At 38.4% G+C, this 17,260-nt stretch overlaps 3 protein-coding genes across 7 annotated transcripts; 1 reads left to right on the plus strand and 2 right to left on the minus strand.

Moving 5' to 3' along the window:
- Positions 1-190: 190 nt before the first annotated feature.
- LOC112202719 lies at positions 191-17,146 on the minus strand. 3 transcript variants are annotated; one of them, XM_040519415.1, is made up of 5 exons: positions 15,556-17,086; positions 14,352-14,362; positions 1,179-1,410; positions 788-1,028; positions 191-696 (listed from the first exon to the last, which is right to left on the minus strand). In XM_040519415.1, exons 1-5 carry the CDS (start codon positions 17,025-17,027, stop codon positions 382-384), a joined length of 2,271 nt encoding a protein of 756 aa, XP_040375349.1. In that variant the 5' UTR covers positions 17,028-17,086; the 3' UTR covers positions 191-381. The 3 variants fall into 3 exon arrangements, with proteins under 3 accessions (XP_040375349.1, XP_024199491.1, XP_040375350.1); XM_024343723.2 differs by lacking the exons at positions 191-696; positions 788-1,028; positions 1,179-1,410 and adding an exon at positions 14,845-14,935 and having other exon boundaries at positions 14,352-14,749; positions 15,093-17,145; XM_040519416.1 differs by lacking the exons at positions 191-696; positions 788-1,028; positions 1,179-1,410; positions 14,352-14,362 and adding an exon at positions 14,845-14,953 and having other exon boundaries at positions 15,093-17,146.
- Positions 2,848-8,268, minus strand: LOC112202720 (splicing factor U2af large subunit B). 3 transcript variants are annotated; one of them, XM_040519418.1, is made up of 18 exons: positions 8,104-8,268; positions 7,656-7,840; positions 7,370-7,498; positions 7,040-7,107; positions 6,461-6,519; positions 6,315-6,356; positions 6,166-6,225; positions 6,011-6,071; positions 5,753-5,880; positions 5,195-5,310; positions 4,985-5,083; positions 4,786-4,861; positions 4,567-4,655; positions 4,405-4,468; positions 4,226-4,324; positions 3,935-4,016; positions 3,778-3,845; positions 2,848-3,323 (listed from the first exon to the last, which is right to left on the minus strand). In XM_040519418.1, the coding sequence occupies exons 1-18, from the start codon at positions 8,251-8,253 to the stop codon at positions 3,174-3,176; spliced, it is 1,725 nt and encodes a 574-aa protein (XP_040375352.1). In that variant the 5' UTR covers positions 8,254-8,268; the 3' UTR covers positions 2,848-3,173. The 3 variants fall into 3 exon arrangements, with proteins under 3 accessions (XP_040375352.1, XP_024199492.1, XP_040375351.1); XM_024343724.2 differs by having other exon boundaries at positions 2,848-3,311; positions 4,405-4,471; XM_040519417.1 differs by having other exon boundaries at positions 4,405-4,471.
- On the plus strand, positions 11,789-13,765 carry LOC112202722 (CBS domain-containing protein CBSX5). Its single transcript, XM_024343728.2, has 2 exons — positions 11,789-12,490; positions 12,790-13,765. Exons 1-2 carry the CDS (start codon positions 12,138-12,140, stop codon positions 13,628-13,630), a joined length of 1,194 nt encoding a protein of 397 aa, XP_024199496.1. The 5' UTR covers positions 11,789-12,137; the 3' UTR covers positions 13,631-13,765.
- Positions 17,147-17,260: the final 114 nt, after the last annotated feature.

Consider the following 17,260-nt stretch of genomic DNA (forward strand, 5'->3'; position numbering starts at 1 on the left):
GGAGTTACAAAGTAAATTATCACTCAGAATTTTCCAATGCAAAGTGCTCTTAAGAATGTCCCTTTCTTGTTTAGCTTTAATTTTAAGAATGCCCCTAACTTACCTCTTTTCCGGTAATAGTCCAGGAAAAGCAGCACTATTGTACACAAATCAAAGTCGGCATTAATCCCTTTGTTTATAGTAGGGAATATGGGAAAATGCTATTGATCCAGAAAATTTATTTCATTCATGTAATGTACATAGATACTCATCTAAAGGTGAAAAAAGGGAAGGAATATATACATGAATAATCAAACTTAAGCCAGTAATAATTAAGGTAAACATGAGTTCCAAATGAAATGAAATTAGGATTTGTCATCAAATTTCTGGGTCTTGGAAACTCTAGGCTTGTTGTCCCCAAGCAGACCAGTTGGCTTCACTTCCAACACGTGGCATATTGTGAATCTTTGATTGGGCATCCGCCTTGAAGTTGGCCCCACACATGACCCCCTCACTATCAATCCTAGGCATTGCCTTCATCTTCCTTGTTGGGTGTTCAAAGCTCATCAGTCCCTGCTCACTGTGGAACATGCACCCAGTTGGGAATGGAGCAAAGGACTTGGAACAGCTTTCCTTTATGACCCCCAAGTTGTCGGAAATCACGACGGAATCATCTGCTGCAATCCCCCAATATAGGCTAACCCCTTCATTAGCATCCTGCACAAACCAAAGCAAGCACAAAAAATTGTTAAGAACAGAGTAAAATGACAACAGTAGGATGAGGTTGCTTGTGTAGCAAGTTAATTACCAAGGAAGCAAAAACAGTTCCAGCCTTGGTGTCATAGATCACAAATCCGAAGCTGCCGTCCAGATCCTTGAGGACCTGATCGGCCGGGTATGGACCCCGGTCACGGAGGGTCCGATAAGCCTGCACCACAAACATGGCCTCATTGGTGCCCTTTGAAAGCCCATATTGCTTGATCAGGCTGCTGAGGTTGTTCAGGCTCCCCAAGAAAACGCAGTATATGTTGTCCAAAGAACAGAACAACCTGCATGTGATAAAATAATTTAAGTCATTGATTCATTCAGATCTATCTAGATCCAACCCTATGTGCTTATTTAGTATGACATGAAAACAGTGAAAAACAATCTGATCCATGGAAATAAAAAACCGAATTACAAAGAGGAGGGAAAGGTACCTCTGATTCATGGAGAAGGAATCTTGTGGCCGAACATAAGCGAGCAACGACTTGTTTCCAAAGCAAACAGAGAAAGCATTATTGGCATCATGGCATGACATGAAATCCTTCACAATCTCCTGGGGATGCTTCGGCTTCTTGGCCGACGGCGTGGCGGGGCTGTTGAGCTCCTGTGGTGGCTGCACCACTTCCTTGTTGAATATAGCAAGCATCTTTCTTCTTCTTCTTCTTTCAAACAAAGCAAAACAAACAAAGATAGGATTTCTAGTAAGTAAACAAAGAGGGAGATAGATAGTGATGGAGAAGAATGAGTTTCTTATGGGGTATATATGGTTGTTTATAGGACTATTTTGAAGGTGGTGTGGTGGCAATGTTATCCAAAACTTTCGAGGAGGCGCGAAGTTTTAGCTGGATTTGAGATTCGATATGTTTCTTAAGCCCACCAAATTAAACAGAGATAACACAATTTTCGCTGCATACAAAAATTTTCGGAGACAATAATCTTTTAACAAATCTAGTTAAAGTTGTAAATTTTAGAGCAACGTGTTTTTTTTCTTTCTTTTTTTGAGACAAACATGCGTCTAAACAATCATATACCGTATGTGACGTGGCGAAACGATTGGCCGGCGTTTTTCGCAGATTTGGTCTTTGCATACGGTCAGTCTAGATTTAGAAACAGTTTAAGGTGATTGGTATGAAAAGGAAATAGTCAAAAGGTTAGAACAGTGACACTGAGATGAGTCATCATATCCATCTTGTCGGCGAAGCTTTGTTTATATTTACGGACCATGCTGGATGGCCCACAAGTGTTCATGAGTCATTTGACTCTTCCCGAGCTTGCCATGGCCCAAAAGAGTTGGTGGACCATTTGACTCTCCCCAAGCTTGGAATGGCCCATGTTAGAATAATTTACCACAGAATACATTTCTATGAGAGAAGATGATCATTTTAGTGAGATTTATACTTTTTTTTTTTTTAATGAAGAGATTTATACTCGGCCTCGTTTGGTTCACGGAAGGGAAATTGATTCCCTTGTCTTCCCCGTGGGGAATGAAAACTAAAGTTCCTGTCAGATTTTCTTTCTTGTGTTTGGTAAAGTAGGGAAAACATTCAGGAAAGATCATTTGATTTCCCTTCAGACGTTTGGTTGGTGTAGGAAAGGAAAGTAAAAATATATCAATGTTTCAATAATACCCTTTTATTTTAAAATAAAAACAACTTAGAATGAATTTTCAACACTACCAAAGGTACTCAAGCAATTAATGCTAGGGTATTATTATCCAAAATTATTGCAATTAATGCTAGGAAATGGGATGAGAAACTCAATCCCATGAAGTTTGAGTGGAATGATTTTACCCCCAACTTTCCCCTATGTCAGGAAAGTATTTCCGGACTTTGTGATTACCAAACAAAGGAAATGAATAACTTTCCTTTCTCAAGTCCTCAAATCCGCGAAACAAACGAGACCTAAGAAGAGATGAATATAGAGATTATTCAATAATGTAAATTTTTTGGTATGATTGACCAGATTTTCTCTGAAAATCGAAATATTCAATTTAATAACCTGGCTATAACAAAAAATATTTAGGTATCTGTACAGTGTACAATATGATCCTTGAAGATGAAGACAATTCCATTATTGAAATCATGAAGAGGTGGTCCACAAAAATACACAAAAATTGAAGAAGCTATTGCCAGTACTAAATTGTATCGTACAGCTTCTAGGCTCAACATCCCTCGAATGAAAGAAAAGAAGAAACTACTAGCCAAATGAAAAGACCATTAATAAAGTATATGGTCTATACTGGAACAAATCACTCTTTTAAGTACATAAATACCACAAATCTAAGCCAACAACACATCTAAAGAACAACGAAAGAAAAGGTCTGCCCGTCAAATTAACAGACCAGCCGTTCCCTATATTACATCAAATGAACACGGCTATCCTATTTCACATTGCAATACAAAATTTCAAGTTGTGGAGCTAAGCAATTCTTATGCGCTATAGTCTTTGCTATAGTATTTGTCTTCCGGATAATAATACGCATTCACTATGTTCCCTCCAAATTTTCTCCCACCAAGTACGTTCTTTGCATTGGCACAACTTCCAGTATCAGAATATTCCAAGAACACCTGCAAGTGAAACTATAAGATAGCATAATGACAAATGCAATCACCAAAATTTGAGAATTGCCAAAACAAGACTGCATGACCAAATGCTTGCAAATAGGTGTTACCCTAGTAGTTACTGATAACCAAATCCAAAACAGTAGTATGCAATATTACATCACCAGTTTATTATACAGCACTAGTATAGTGAAAGCTCTAGAGTGAGTGAGAAACATCCCATCATGCCCATCAGGACTATAAGTGATTTTCCCCACAGCTAGCAAACAGCATGCTAAGTACTTTCAGATGGGAACAGACATACCAGCCAAGAAAATCGTGAATGGGGCCTGTATACTATTGGCCAACCAAACACGTACACATATAACTGACAGATGCCACATCCAGACTCAATACTGAAGAGAAAGATGCATGTATTCAATACCCAAGAAAAAACAGGAGGAATAAAAGGAGAGAGAACGAGTTCAAATACCTTTCCAACACCTGAGATCTCTTCTCCATCTTGATTAGAACGGGGAATAACAACATTCAACAGAGTTCCTAACCATTCCAAACAAGAGATATTTCTTAGTCCTGAGTTCTAAACAAATGTATAAACAGAAAAGACATAAATCATGTAATATGAATACCAAATTTGCTGCATTCATCCTTCATGTCTTCTAATATTTCCACGTACTCTTCATTGTCACCTAGTTGATCAGCAGTAATTGCCTTCCATTGTAATAAAGCACAAGAATTAGCCATCAGTTGAAACCATCAAGTATTAACCCAGATGTCAAATTTTTTTTTAAAAAAAAAAAAAAAAAAAAGGAAGAAGAAGAAACTAAAAGAAGGATGCCAAAACCAACTATACAGACACAAGGCATGTCTGCTACCTAACTTTCATTGCAAGGTTATTCTGTGTCAATGCCTAATAATACCTCTGTCAAACAAAGGACTTTTGTGGGCATTTCTGTAGTTACCACTGATGCCATCCCATTCCCAAAACGATTCATGTCAACAACCTGCATCGCCATTTTCTACAAACAAGGAAATAAACAAATAAGTCAACAATGTATTTGTATATAATAAAGAGGAACCAAAGATAGTTATTCCTTACCTGCATAGCAATATGCTGTTGTGCCTGTACCAAGATATTTTCTTGCTCTGATTTAGATTGCACGCTGCTGTAAAGAGAATTACAAAACGGTTAGAACTTAGGTAAATGGGCTTGAAATAATTGGAAAAAGAAAAAGGTAGCATTGATTTGAAAGAAACCAACTTGGCAGTAGCACGCCGGACGGTTAAAGTTTTATCGCCCATTTTTAAGCCATTAAGAGCACCACAAGCAATGTCGGTCACAGCTGGATCCTGAAGTTTTTGAACATCAGTTAGACAAATTTCTAGAAGTAATCTCCAAGAAGCATAAAGCAGTGCACATACATAAAAGAAAAAGGAGATAACCAATCAAGAGCAAGGGCGGCTCATCCTTGACGATTACCTGATAAACACAGAACCCATATCCTTTAGAATTTCCTGTATCTTTATCCTTCACGAGGTCAAATCCACGAAGTGGTCTGCAAAAGTCCACTTTACTATCAGAATATGCACTTATGGCTGATCATAAATGATGGGTAAAAAAGAAGATTCCAGAAGAACAGTCACAGACAAGAACAGCCAAATTGCACTATAGCCCATACCCAAAGGATTGTAGCAATTCCCTTATCTGTGCTTCAGTGAAGTAGTATGGTAGTCCACCCACAAAGATACGATCAGGTCCCTCTGCTCCACCAACAGCACTGCCGGGCAAATCCAAATTTAGAATACCAGAAGATCTTTCCAACTCAACTCAAGGAGTTTAAAAGAAGTAGATAGGAATAATAGAGTCCATAGCTAAAAGTAAACTTTACCCTTGTGTTAGCCCCACAGCAGCCAAGTTGAGATGGGGACTTGGTTGGTTAGGACCAAGTGCTGCAGCTAATGTAGGATTGTAGTCTGTTGGCCTTCGTACCCTCACAGCAACCCCCTGAGCAATTAAAAGGAGCATGTCAGATGAAGGAAGAGTTCAAGAAAGAACATTTATGTATGCACACACACACAACAACAACACTTTGCAGGACGACCAACACCACAAATTTTTGATAACTAATACAACTTTAAAAGATTCAGAAATCACATCCCTATCATGTCCCAGTAACTTGACACTGAGATAACCATCTAGTTAATAGTACAAATCTCATTCTTTTTAAAGTATTTAGAATACTTCTATGTAATAAATATATGGCACTTTAAGCATTGACAAAGTTTTAATTAGACACAAGTGACAACGTTTCAAAAGAGTTAGATGTGCTTTCTATTTCACCCTAACATTCATATTTTACAGTACTTTGTCATTAACACCTTCCTTATGACAACTAACACAGATTTTAAACAAAAAACAAATTTAATGATTGACTGAAATTGGCTACCTCAAATATAATCCCATCTAAGGCCATCGCATTACTCGCTTCTTCGACCGTTCTCATCTCCACAAATGCAAACTTCTTCTCATGATTTATGTAGACATTTACTACCGCATCACCTGCCAGTTCAGATACTGGAAAACACACTGTTCTCAGATAAAAACCCATGAAATATATAAATGCATTGCAGGTAGATCCCCAATGATGTAACAGAAAAAACATGCATGCAGAGAAACGTTAAAGTAGGATTATGAATAGACTGACCTGGACCAACTGAATTCCCTCCAATGGCAGCCATGACTTGACTAAAGAACGTGGCAATTGTCTGCAACAAAAGAGAGAACACCCCAAAGTCTTACAAACATAACAAGAAAATGTCATTGAACAAATAAGAGGCCTAGAAGAATTTAAAAGATAACCTGCTCATTGGCCAGTGGGGGAAGGCCGCCAACATATACCCGTCGTGCATGCCTTGTAGCCTATAAGAGAGAGAAACAAGGAAAACAAGTTTATAAGATAATTTAAATGCGTGAATATGGTATCTGAATATAGATGATACAAAATTTACCTGTTGAGTCATGGCTTGGGCTGGCATCATGGGAAGTGTCGGCTTTACCATAAAAAAAATAAATAAATAAGGTTATTGACAATGACAAAACAGCACATATGAAAACAAACAAAAAAACAAAGCTTATACTGGTGAAAATTACATACATATGCTGTCCCGAATGGTACTACATTTTGTACTACTCCCGGCATTGTTTGTGGAATACCTGAGAGTTGTCCTGCATTATTAATACTAACAAAAGGGGAACAAGCAATAACATAAGGATAAGCAATGTAATGAAAAAACATGTCGCAACTGCACTGGTATTGTAATACATTTTGTGTCGTTTTTATTATACCATGAAATAATTAAGTAAGAAACAAATTCCATCATTGCAGATGGTAGGGAAACATCTGTAAGTCTACCAAATGGCAACTGTATCAGCCGAAGGAGAAGAAGATCCAGCTATTCGTTGCATTGGTTCTCTCTTGAACACCAAGCTACGTAGTCACGCCAACTCAACATCGCCTTCTTACCCAAACCATAAAAGCAAACACATACAAACAACCACAGACAACAACCAAACAACACAACAATCGCTCTCAGTTTCTGAAGTAAACCATTATAAATCTAGTTTTTTCAGATGCATGAACAAAACAACAGGAGATGAAGCGATACTAAGAGATTGAAGATGCTACATATTCTTTGGATTGAAAGAACTGGTGATTGAGTAGTTAGATCCAAACCTGAAGCAGCAGCAGTAGGTAGCACTGCCCCAGCAGGTGGTGCCATGTCAAAACCACTTGCGCGCTTGCTGTAGAAAAAGATAAAATAGCAAGAAGATTGCAATGAGAATATGCAGCTTTCGAGACAAAACATTAGCGGTGGAAATCTAAATTGTATTCTGCTGACGCTAATGAAATAAACATTGTTCTTTTGAACACCATCATTTAACCGCAAATGCGACTAAGGTAACATGATTGACCAAAATCCTATAAACTAAGATAATATCAAATGTGTCATGATCACAGTGGCAAATATCAAAGCGACTCAACATGTATATAAAATTTCCTTACCTCTTTGAACGAGAACGGGAAGATCTCTCCCTATCTTCTTCCCTTGAAGGCGAAGGCGACCTATGTCTATGCCTCCTATCTCTATCTTGATCATAATCGCGATGCCTATCTTGATCATAATCGCGACTCCTACAGAACAAACATACCACGTAAGCATATCAGAACTTCACAAAGTTGCTTAAACACTGCAAACGACAACAACTCAGCTAACCCTTACTCCATCAAAAGAGTCAAACAATGCAAATAACAGCACGTAATTCATAAAAAGTATATGCATGTCATTAACCTGTCATAATCCTGATTCCGACGGCCGCTATAGCCACTATACTTGTTCCTCCCTCTGTCAAACCTTCCACTTCTATCCTTGTAGTCCCTTGCATCTCTCGAATACCGGTCATCGTCTCTCTCCCTATCATGACCACTCTCTCGCTCTCTCCATGAGCTCTCACGCTCCGATCCATGAGACTTGTGCTGAAGCAATCAATCAAACTCACACAGTCATATTTCCAATTCAAACAAAATCATAAAACACCAATCCAAACACAATCATGCTTCGTTTTCTCTTACTGTTTGTATTCAGATTAAGCAAACTCATTCGATTACGCACTTTTTCTTCTTAATTTCACAGCCAAAATTCCAAAAATTTCAACATAAACAGATAGATTGAGATAACGGAAGAAGGCATAGAATAAGAAATTAGGTCAGTAATTCGATGATGAGGTTTAGAGAAGGACCTTGCTGCCATCGTAGTCTGACATTGTTGCTCGATTTTCAGGTCCAGACCCTAGTTTTGGAAATTCGCTGAAACCAGAAGAAGAGCCGATGAAGATGAAGAAGAAGAAGCTGGATCTGAGGTATGTGAAGACTACGTATTTTAGCTCCATTATTGGGCCGGTTTGGTTTCGACGGCCCAAATTGATGTGGAGCATTTTTCTGGTCAGGCCCGTAATGGGAAACGGGCCTGAGCCTTTGTCTCTTCGACTAAGGAGGCCACAAGTTTCTTCACCGACACGTGTCCTCAAACTTGAAGTAGCATGGTGTCTCTGTACACTGTCTGTGCGGCTACGAAAGTCGTACTAGACTGTAGTAGCCCATAACGTGCAAGTTGATGCACCACCATATCATTTCAATGTAGGTCGACATATGACTATAGTTTCCATTCCATGTATTATTCAATGATTACATTCAGATATTTTAGATCATAATATGATGATTTTATGCACCTGCAATGTCTTTTTTGGCTATTCAAAACTGCATTCGATTTGCACTTAGGTAGTGCGAGCAGTTGTATAGTCAAGCATTGCCGATTTTTTAAAGAAATCGATACACCAAGTAAATTAATCTGATTTAGAGGTAAACTTGTTTCGTTCATTGGTAGACTAGAGATTCAATTATATTTCTAGGTCAAAGAAGTTAAGAGAAACTAAGTTTACAGCTATAACAATCTTAAAGCAATCCGACTTGATAATACCCAAGCTCCATAAATAAAGAAGAGGGACGTAAGCTATGGCAAAATTGGGTTAATTAGATTTATCTCTTTAGCATATATAAGCCAAATTTCGAGTCGGTTAATTCTCTGACTCCATTATTAGTGTTCATTCTAGGTTCTAGTTCTTTATTAGCTATCTGTTTCAAACTCTTAAGAGTCAAAGTCGGAGAATTCACATAGCAAAACAAGGTATGTACGTTGTCTGCTTTTGTCGAATTTTGATAACGTCAAGGTCAGGTATTCTAAATATGGATTCTTGGATTGAGTTTAGTTGATAATGTTGTTCTTAATGGTATTTCTCAGTGGAAGAGGGTTGTCAGTTTCAATGCATTGTTAGTTTAGAGAATTTAGCTGATTAGAGAAAAATCTTATAGTTTGTTTAGTGATTCATAAGGAAATTCAAAACCGGCCAAGAGATTAATAATTATTGCATAAAATGAATATAAGGAAAATCGGAACTAACTTGGAGAGGGGTTGTCAGTTTCAATGCATTGTTAGTTTAGAGAATTTAGCTAATTAGAGAAAAATCTTACTGTTTGTTTAGTGATTCATAAGGAAATTCGAAACGGCCAAGAGATTAATAATTATTACATAAAATGAATATAAGGAAACTCGAAACTAAGAATATTACAATGTCCCCTCTAAAAACTCGAACTGATCTACCTTTGTCTTGAACATACTTATATATCGAAGTAAGTCTACTTAATATCGTTGATGTGCCATGAAATTTTCCTTAAAATAACACTTTATAGCCTTTGTGACTTTTGGCATGTCAAAATTGCATAATTAGTTGGAGTTGTTTCAAATGCAAACTATCGAAATGGAAAGTCTAACAACTGAAAAATCATTTAGATGGAGATGTTTTAAGATTGAATCAAGTTAATGATTTTTTAGTTTTTGAGAATCAAATGATGAGTATTTGGTGCTCATAATATTATATCAGTAACACAATAATGATAAATTTATATACTATATTTTATATATAAATGATAGATTTCATGTGACCTGTATCCTCACTGGGGCAGTCGGGCATCTTAATCAATTTAGAATTCTCTTTGATTTATTGAGCGTGATCTCTCTCACCATTCCTAGAATTTGATTGGTTTTGTATGGAAGGTGTGTAATGAAGATTTTTTTGTTAACCATGGACATCGATCACAAGAAAACATACCACAAAATATTGGTCTCGTGCCTGACGTGACACTAGAAACATGATCAACAAGGATTTTGACATAAGTTATTGTCGCTTGCAAATTATATCTTTTGGTGTTATTGGTCTAATATCAATGAACGAATGAGTGCCACATTTCCTATATCTTCAATTAGAACCAAATAAATCCACTTAGCAACACTTCAGGGTAACGTCGGATGATCACCACAGCATCCATAGGACTCTAGTGCATATTCCCACAATAACCAGGTGACAAAATAGAATAATTTTTATGCGATTTTGTAATGACTGCAGTACTCGCCGAAATCTTGATATCTTAATTGTAATGAATAGTTAGTACAACGGATAAAGTGCTCGGAGATTAGGAAGAAGAAGGTTGATCAGTAGCTGAGATTAAACCAGGTTATATCTGGTGAACTCCCATATGTAACGGATAGTTACACATAACGGAGGCACTGCTACACTGACAATTCTCAAGTTCTGGACTTCTAGTATAGCTAGGAAAGTTTGTTGATGAATTATGGTTACTAAGGGCATGATGGAACGTGTGGACCAATATCGGAAAGCTTCTATTTATAAACTTTTGTGGCACAAGTATGATGAACGTGTGTATTACTATATCTACATAAAAATCTCTTGTGGATACTCTATATATAGCCGTATCAGTGGCTCCTATAATTTAATTTAGTCAAAAGGAAGATCGAGGGTAATATTTTTTTTTTCCCCTTTGATAACAACGGAACGGGAAATTTAATTCTATACTAATTTGGATATCATATTATGTGTACAAAATTTGTCAGTATAAAATTTAAATTTGTACATAAAAATCTAATTTTTAAAATTCAAGACTGATGTCTGGACCTTGAATATGTAAAATGTACTCAATACTCAAACTCAAAGACCATTTACATAATTTTAAGTTTTTAACGTACCTTGAACTATGTTATACATTTTTTAAAAATGGAGAATCTATTCCGAGAACTAAAGGTTAGCGTCTTATACTCTAAAGCATTACTTTTTTTATTTTCCTTGTAATTCTTATGCAACCCCAATCATGATCAATTCTACTATTTGGATGTCTTATATAGAAACACAATTATGAAGGATCTTACCAGACGCATATAGAAAGACAATCTGTCATCAAAAAGAAGAAAGAAAGACAATCAATAAAATATTATAACAAGCACAATGTCGCTCATTCTAGTTGGTTCCATCTACTGAATAGGAATTTAAATTATGATTACTAGATCTCAATTTCCATATCTTTCCTCTAATAGAGTTTCAACATTTCCTTATTTTAAATACTAAACAAAATAAAAATACTAAACTACCATTTATGAAACATCAATTGTTTCTCAAGATCCGACTTCTTTACCAAAATTTTTTCAAACTTTGCAATTAATAAAGTGCAGTAAGAAATTGAATTAAGATTAAACTAATTCAAAGTTTGAACTCCTCTAATATAACACAAAAGAATCGAACCACATCATTTCCAAACTAATTTAAAGTTCGAATACCTCCAATATAACCATAATTTTCGACACAAATTTTGACCACTTCAGCTTAGATATTTCTCACAAAAACAAAGCTTAAAAGACTTGCATAACACTTCTTCATGTGACTCATCTTGTAAACACGGTTTTCCACTCTCAAAAATTGGGTCAAACAATGCTCCCCTAATTCTATTGTATCCACGCGGATCAACCACATTCCGCCACTCGTCCCACTCTATTCCTACCCCACAGCTGGCCGCATCCTATTGGGCTGGACAACCAACTGTACCACGACACGTGGCAACGCGGGTGCACATATCTCGGCTGTAAATCCCAACTCGTATATGGCTGGGACTGCAACACCGAATCCGTGCCGTTAGAAAAGTAATATTCCGGTACGGCAAGGCTATATATTCCCCGTAACAAACGCCTCTAACCTTCAAACCCTTCCACAGCCACAAACCCTTCTCTCTCTCTCTCTCTCTCTCTCTCTTCCGTCCTTCTCGTCAAAGCAGTCAAAACTAGTTTCTGTATTCTCTGTCAGATTTTCTGTTACGTTTCTTGTTTCTGAAACTCCCCAGTTTGGGTTCAGCTGAGTTTGTTTGTAGTTTTTTTATGTCACCAACTCGGAATTTGTTTTCGCATGAGGTCGCGGATCTGTGCATCGGGAAGCCGGCGCTGAAGTCGCTGTCGGTCGCCGCCACGGTAGGCGAGGCATTGTCGGCGCTGAAGAGGCTCGGCGAGACCTTCCTCAGCGTGTGGAGCTGCAACCATTCCGAGAAGAACGACGTCGTTGCGGAGGAGGAGTGCCGTTGCGTCGGGAAGGTTTGCATGCTCGATGTGATCGTTTATTTGGGGAAAGAAGAGAACCTGTCGTCTCCGGCCAAAGCGCTCGAGGCTCCGATCGAGGTTTTGATTCGCAGGGAACCTGCGATCTGCCTTGTTAGGCATTTGGAACCACACGCCAGGTTAGTTTCGGAATTTTCTGATTGTTTGATTCAGTTTTCTTGTTCATTTTAGAACACAGAAAAAAAAAATTATGATGGGAAGTTTGAGATGAATTAGCATTCAGATGGTTGAAGAAGAAAAATAAATTAGCATTCAGATGGTTGAATAAGAAAGATATAGAGGGTTTAAAGTTATAGAATTGATTTTGGAGTTTAGATGAAAGTTCATGAACCAAAAGAGAGAAACATATTCTAAGATGCTTTGATTTATAACTTTTTATTATTGTGCTGATTTGGTTGGTTTGTCTTCTGATTCCCAGCTTGGTGGAGGCTATAGATTTGATTCTGGAAGGTGCACAGAATCTTGTGATACCACTCGAAAGCAGGAGGAACACAGGCTCGAGAAAAAAGCTTCTCCACAGTAACTCCTTCAACCTGACTCTCCACAACAACAGGGAATACTGCTGGCTCACCCAAGAAGATGTTATCCGCTACCTACTGAACTCGATTGGTGTCTTTAGCCACGTATCAAACAACCCCATCAACACCCTCCAGATCATTGACTCGAAAAACATGCTTGCGGTCCATTATGATGACCCTGCCTCAGCGGCATTACCTCTCATTTCTCAGTCCCTAGTTCAGCAAACTTCGGTTGCTATTCTTGATGGGGAAGGCAGGGTGATCGGGGAGATCTCGCCTTATACCCTCAACACCTGCCACGAGTCTGTGGCAGCTGCCATTGCGACACTTTCTGCTGGGGAACTGATGGCGTACATTGACTGTGGTGGTCCAACGGATGACCTAGTGCAGATGGTGAAAGACAGGTTGCAGGAGAAGAAGTATGAGGGGTTCTTGGAGTTGATGGAAGAAGACTTCACATTGTCGTCTTCTTCTTCCATCTGTTCAACTTCTTCGGACGAAGAGTTTGGCCAGGGAAGGAGTTGGAGGTTAGGCGGGTACTCAGCAAGGCTGGTGAGGAGGTCAGAGGCGATTGTGTGCTATCCATGGAGCTCATTGGTGGCAGTGATGGTTCAGGCTCTTTCTCATCGTGTGAGTTATGTGTGGGTTGCTGATGAGGATGGAACTTTGTCTGGTATTATCACCTTTGCAAGCATGTTCAAAGTTTTCCGGGACCGTTTGAGGTTCATGGGATACGCCTGAAGGGAAAAACTTGTAGTGACTGCTGTTATGGTGCATTATTTCCTTTGGGGATATTTTTGTACACATATTTCTTTGGAAAATGGAAACTAACTTCTGTTTTTCAGATTTCTATACACCTTATTTTTACTTATTCTATAGCCTTATGATCTGGTTTATTTATGTGTACGTAATGCCTAGTTAAATTAAAGCACTAGAGACATGTATTTGGTATGGTAAATGCTGGGAATGACATTAACAATACAGCAGAAGATGTAAAATAGCCATAGTGAAGAAAAACAAAGGCGAAATATCGAAGACCACAAATCGTTAGTCCAAGCCCACCTTCCCTACAATTCCAACAGTTCAGCAAATAGTTTCTAATACACTGGAAATGGGGACTAGGAAGGTAATCAGAACTGCCAAAGTTCTAAAATAACATACACAACAAAGCTTCAGCCTAAATCTTCACTTTTTATTAACTTACGTATCTCTTGTTCCAATTTCTTCAACAACCAAAATCCTCATGCTAATCCTACTAAAAGAATTCCACTTCTTTGTACCAAAAAGTGAAATTACACTTTCTCAATCTCTTTGATCAGGATATAACTTTTACTACATAGTTATCAAAATGTAGTGATCCTTGGCCATACTCTACTGATAACAACAAAAGCATTCACTTGGGGAGAGCAAATGGACCAAAAGAAACAGTTCCTTAATGAGTTGATGTTGAGCCAGAATTTTATTCTTCTTCTTCTACATTCTTCTCTTATTTTTTATTTCTATATATCGTTACAAATCATCAAAAAAGCACTATCTGCAGCAACTTATTTCGCAGACATAGGGTCTGGATGGGGACAAAATTTGAAAAAAGAGAGAAAGTAAAGGCTGGGAATAACTACAAGGGAGGTATGATGAAGCAGCAACTGGTCAGTTTAGGGTATTGTTAAAAGTAAAGGTGCCTACTGCTAAGCTCAGACATGCATGATGATAAGGCTCGTCTTACTTGGACATTGTTTGAATCCATATTAAGTGCATCTTCATACAGCCTCTTTGCTTGTTGCAGCAACTTCACCTTCTCTTTACCATTGCTAGGCCGTAGGCGCGATCTTTGCTGTAGTGCCATGCCCCATCTAAACAGAGCTGCCATTTACAAGTTATTAATGTAAGTATGAATTAATTTGGTATTAAAGATTGGAAAATAATGGAGAAGGAGGGAGACAGAATCAGAAACATACCATCAGGTGCATAAGCATTTCCTTTAGACATCATGGCATCAAACTTGTCAATTGCAGCCAAAAACAGTTCATCAGCATCAAAAGCTGCTCCCTGAAATCAACATCGGATCTATTTAAAATTAATTCAACTGAAACATAATGAAGCACACAGAGCTAGCTACTAAACTACAAACAAAGATGACCACCATGAGGTATCATAAGAAAAATTTATAAGAATGACAGAAGTTTAGCCAAAGAACAATTCTTACAGGTCCAATGTCTGCAATCAACTGTGCACGGAAGGTAAGGGCAAGACCCCAATTATATAGGGCTCTTACATCATTCCCATCAATTGATAATGCCAGTCTATACTTTCTGCCTGCTTCCAGAAGAAGTTCTTCGCACTCTTCACACACAGTGATGAGGACGGATGCAATATCATCTTTACTAGTGATTTTATCTTGCATTCTAATCCATTTCTCAACCGATGAGGGATCACTTCTTGTAAGGTGCATTCTCAACTGTCGACTAATCCTTAACTTCATTTCTCCGTGAAGAAGGTAAGTATTGCCTAATTGGCCCACCGCCAACAAACTCATGGGCTTCATAGTGATGGCTTTAGACAGTAATTTGGCCGACCTGTACAATACGATCTCTGCACGCTCTTCATTATGTGTAGCCTTTATGAAGTCCTTGGCTTGTTTTAGAAGATCATTTGCTTCTGTAACGTACCTATCAAACAATACATCCTCTGAAATTGATGAAGATGAAAGGGAGGGGAGTTCACTCTCATTTCCAGACAACTGATCATCCAAAGGAAAATTTTCTTCGTGAATTACTCTCTCTTCTCTAATCTGAGGCCCATAAGTCTCATCTTCACTATTTTCCCTGATAAGAGAAGACCTATAATCCCCATCAGATTCCTTAAGCATTTGTTCTTGTACGAAGGAAGCTTTAGTTTCCATATGTTTCATTCTGTCACTAAAATCAACGGAATCAAGCAGATTGTCATGGGATTCACACATTTCCTTATAATGCTTATGGCCCATCTTCGAAGAGATATGACCATTGCTCGTGAACTGCAGTCTGTTTTTCTGATAATTATACTCTTTGCCCTCTGTAATTCTGTTAGGATCCCAACTCACCTCCTCTGAACCCATATTTTGATTTGATGAAGCAAGTTTGATTCTTCTATTTCCAGTTTCCTTCAAAGCAGACCTATCAAATGAATCCTCAGAATGACCAAAATTTGCAATCCCCAAACTGTCATCAACAGAATAAAAAACCATATCTTTCTCATTATTTCCCACTTTATTAGGAATCGAACCATTGCCTCTAAGCTGATCACCCCCCACTTTCTCCACACTCTCTCGCTTAGCATTGCTTTTCACTTTACTAGGCTTAGGATCAGCCAATTTCTCCTTAAATAAATCCCCAATGTACTGCCACAATGCATATCCGATTTCAACAGCCTCTTTCTTTCTCTTACTTGGCTTTTGATTCTCCGCAAACCCAACATTGAACCTAGCCAAATCTTCAACACACTCCCCAACAATCTTCCTGCCATCCGAGGCCACTAAACTAACAGTCCCCATTTCCTCAACATAATTCTCCAAATCACTAACTGTAATCCCTCTGGAATCAATAGCCCTCTGTATATCAGACTTCAAATCATCAACTTTAACTCTAAACCCATCAAAAACCTCCACCAAATTCCTCAATTTCTCAATATAAACAACTAAGTTATCATCTTCTTTACTCCTTCTCTTATTCCCACTTAAGCTCACTTCACCAACACCTCCACCACGAACAAACCCAACCGAAAACCCAAGACCAAAAATCAAAACCGAAGCCGGAACCACAATAATCGAAGAAACCCTAACCCTAGAAATCGCGAAAGCACACACAAGACCTAATACAAAAACAAAGACGTGCCTTCTATCATCAATTCCAGTAGAACTCAGAAACTTACGAAACTGATCCGACTCGCCGCCGACGGGTCTCAGGTCCTCCCAGCCCCCGTAGCTCGCCGATTCCGAACCCCAATGAGCTCTGACGGAGGAGAACCTATTGGTTCTGGGACTGTCCGGCCATTTTGTTCTGGAAATGTGAAGAAAGCTCTGGTTTTTTTGATTTGGGAAGTGGAAGAGAAAAGGTTGAGGCTTGGAATAGGTGATGAAGAATTGGGAAACTAGGGTTTTCATAATTTGGGGATTTTCTGTACAGACGACGTCGTTGCTATTCTCTCACACGGCGAAGTTGCCGAGCTCAGGTGAGTGACGGTTGGAACTAACTAACTGAAATTCGATGACTTTGAGACTGGAGGGGCAGTTTCGTTAATAAGTACATGTTTGGGAGCAATTTCGCGGGCTATTATATTGAAGTGCGTTTAAACTTGGGCCTTTACATGTTTGTGCAGCCGTCCCGTTTTATTACT

The sequence above is a fragment of the Rosa chinensis genome, chromosome 5 (assembly GCF_002994745.2).
Source record: "Rosa chinensis cultivar Old Blush chromosome 5, RchiOBHm-V2, whole genome shotgun sequence".
In the NCBI taxonomy this organism is placed as follows: domain Eukaryota; kingdom Viridiplantae; phylum Streptophyta; class Magnoliopsida; order Rosales; family Rosaceae; genus Rosa; species Rosa chinensis.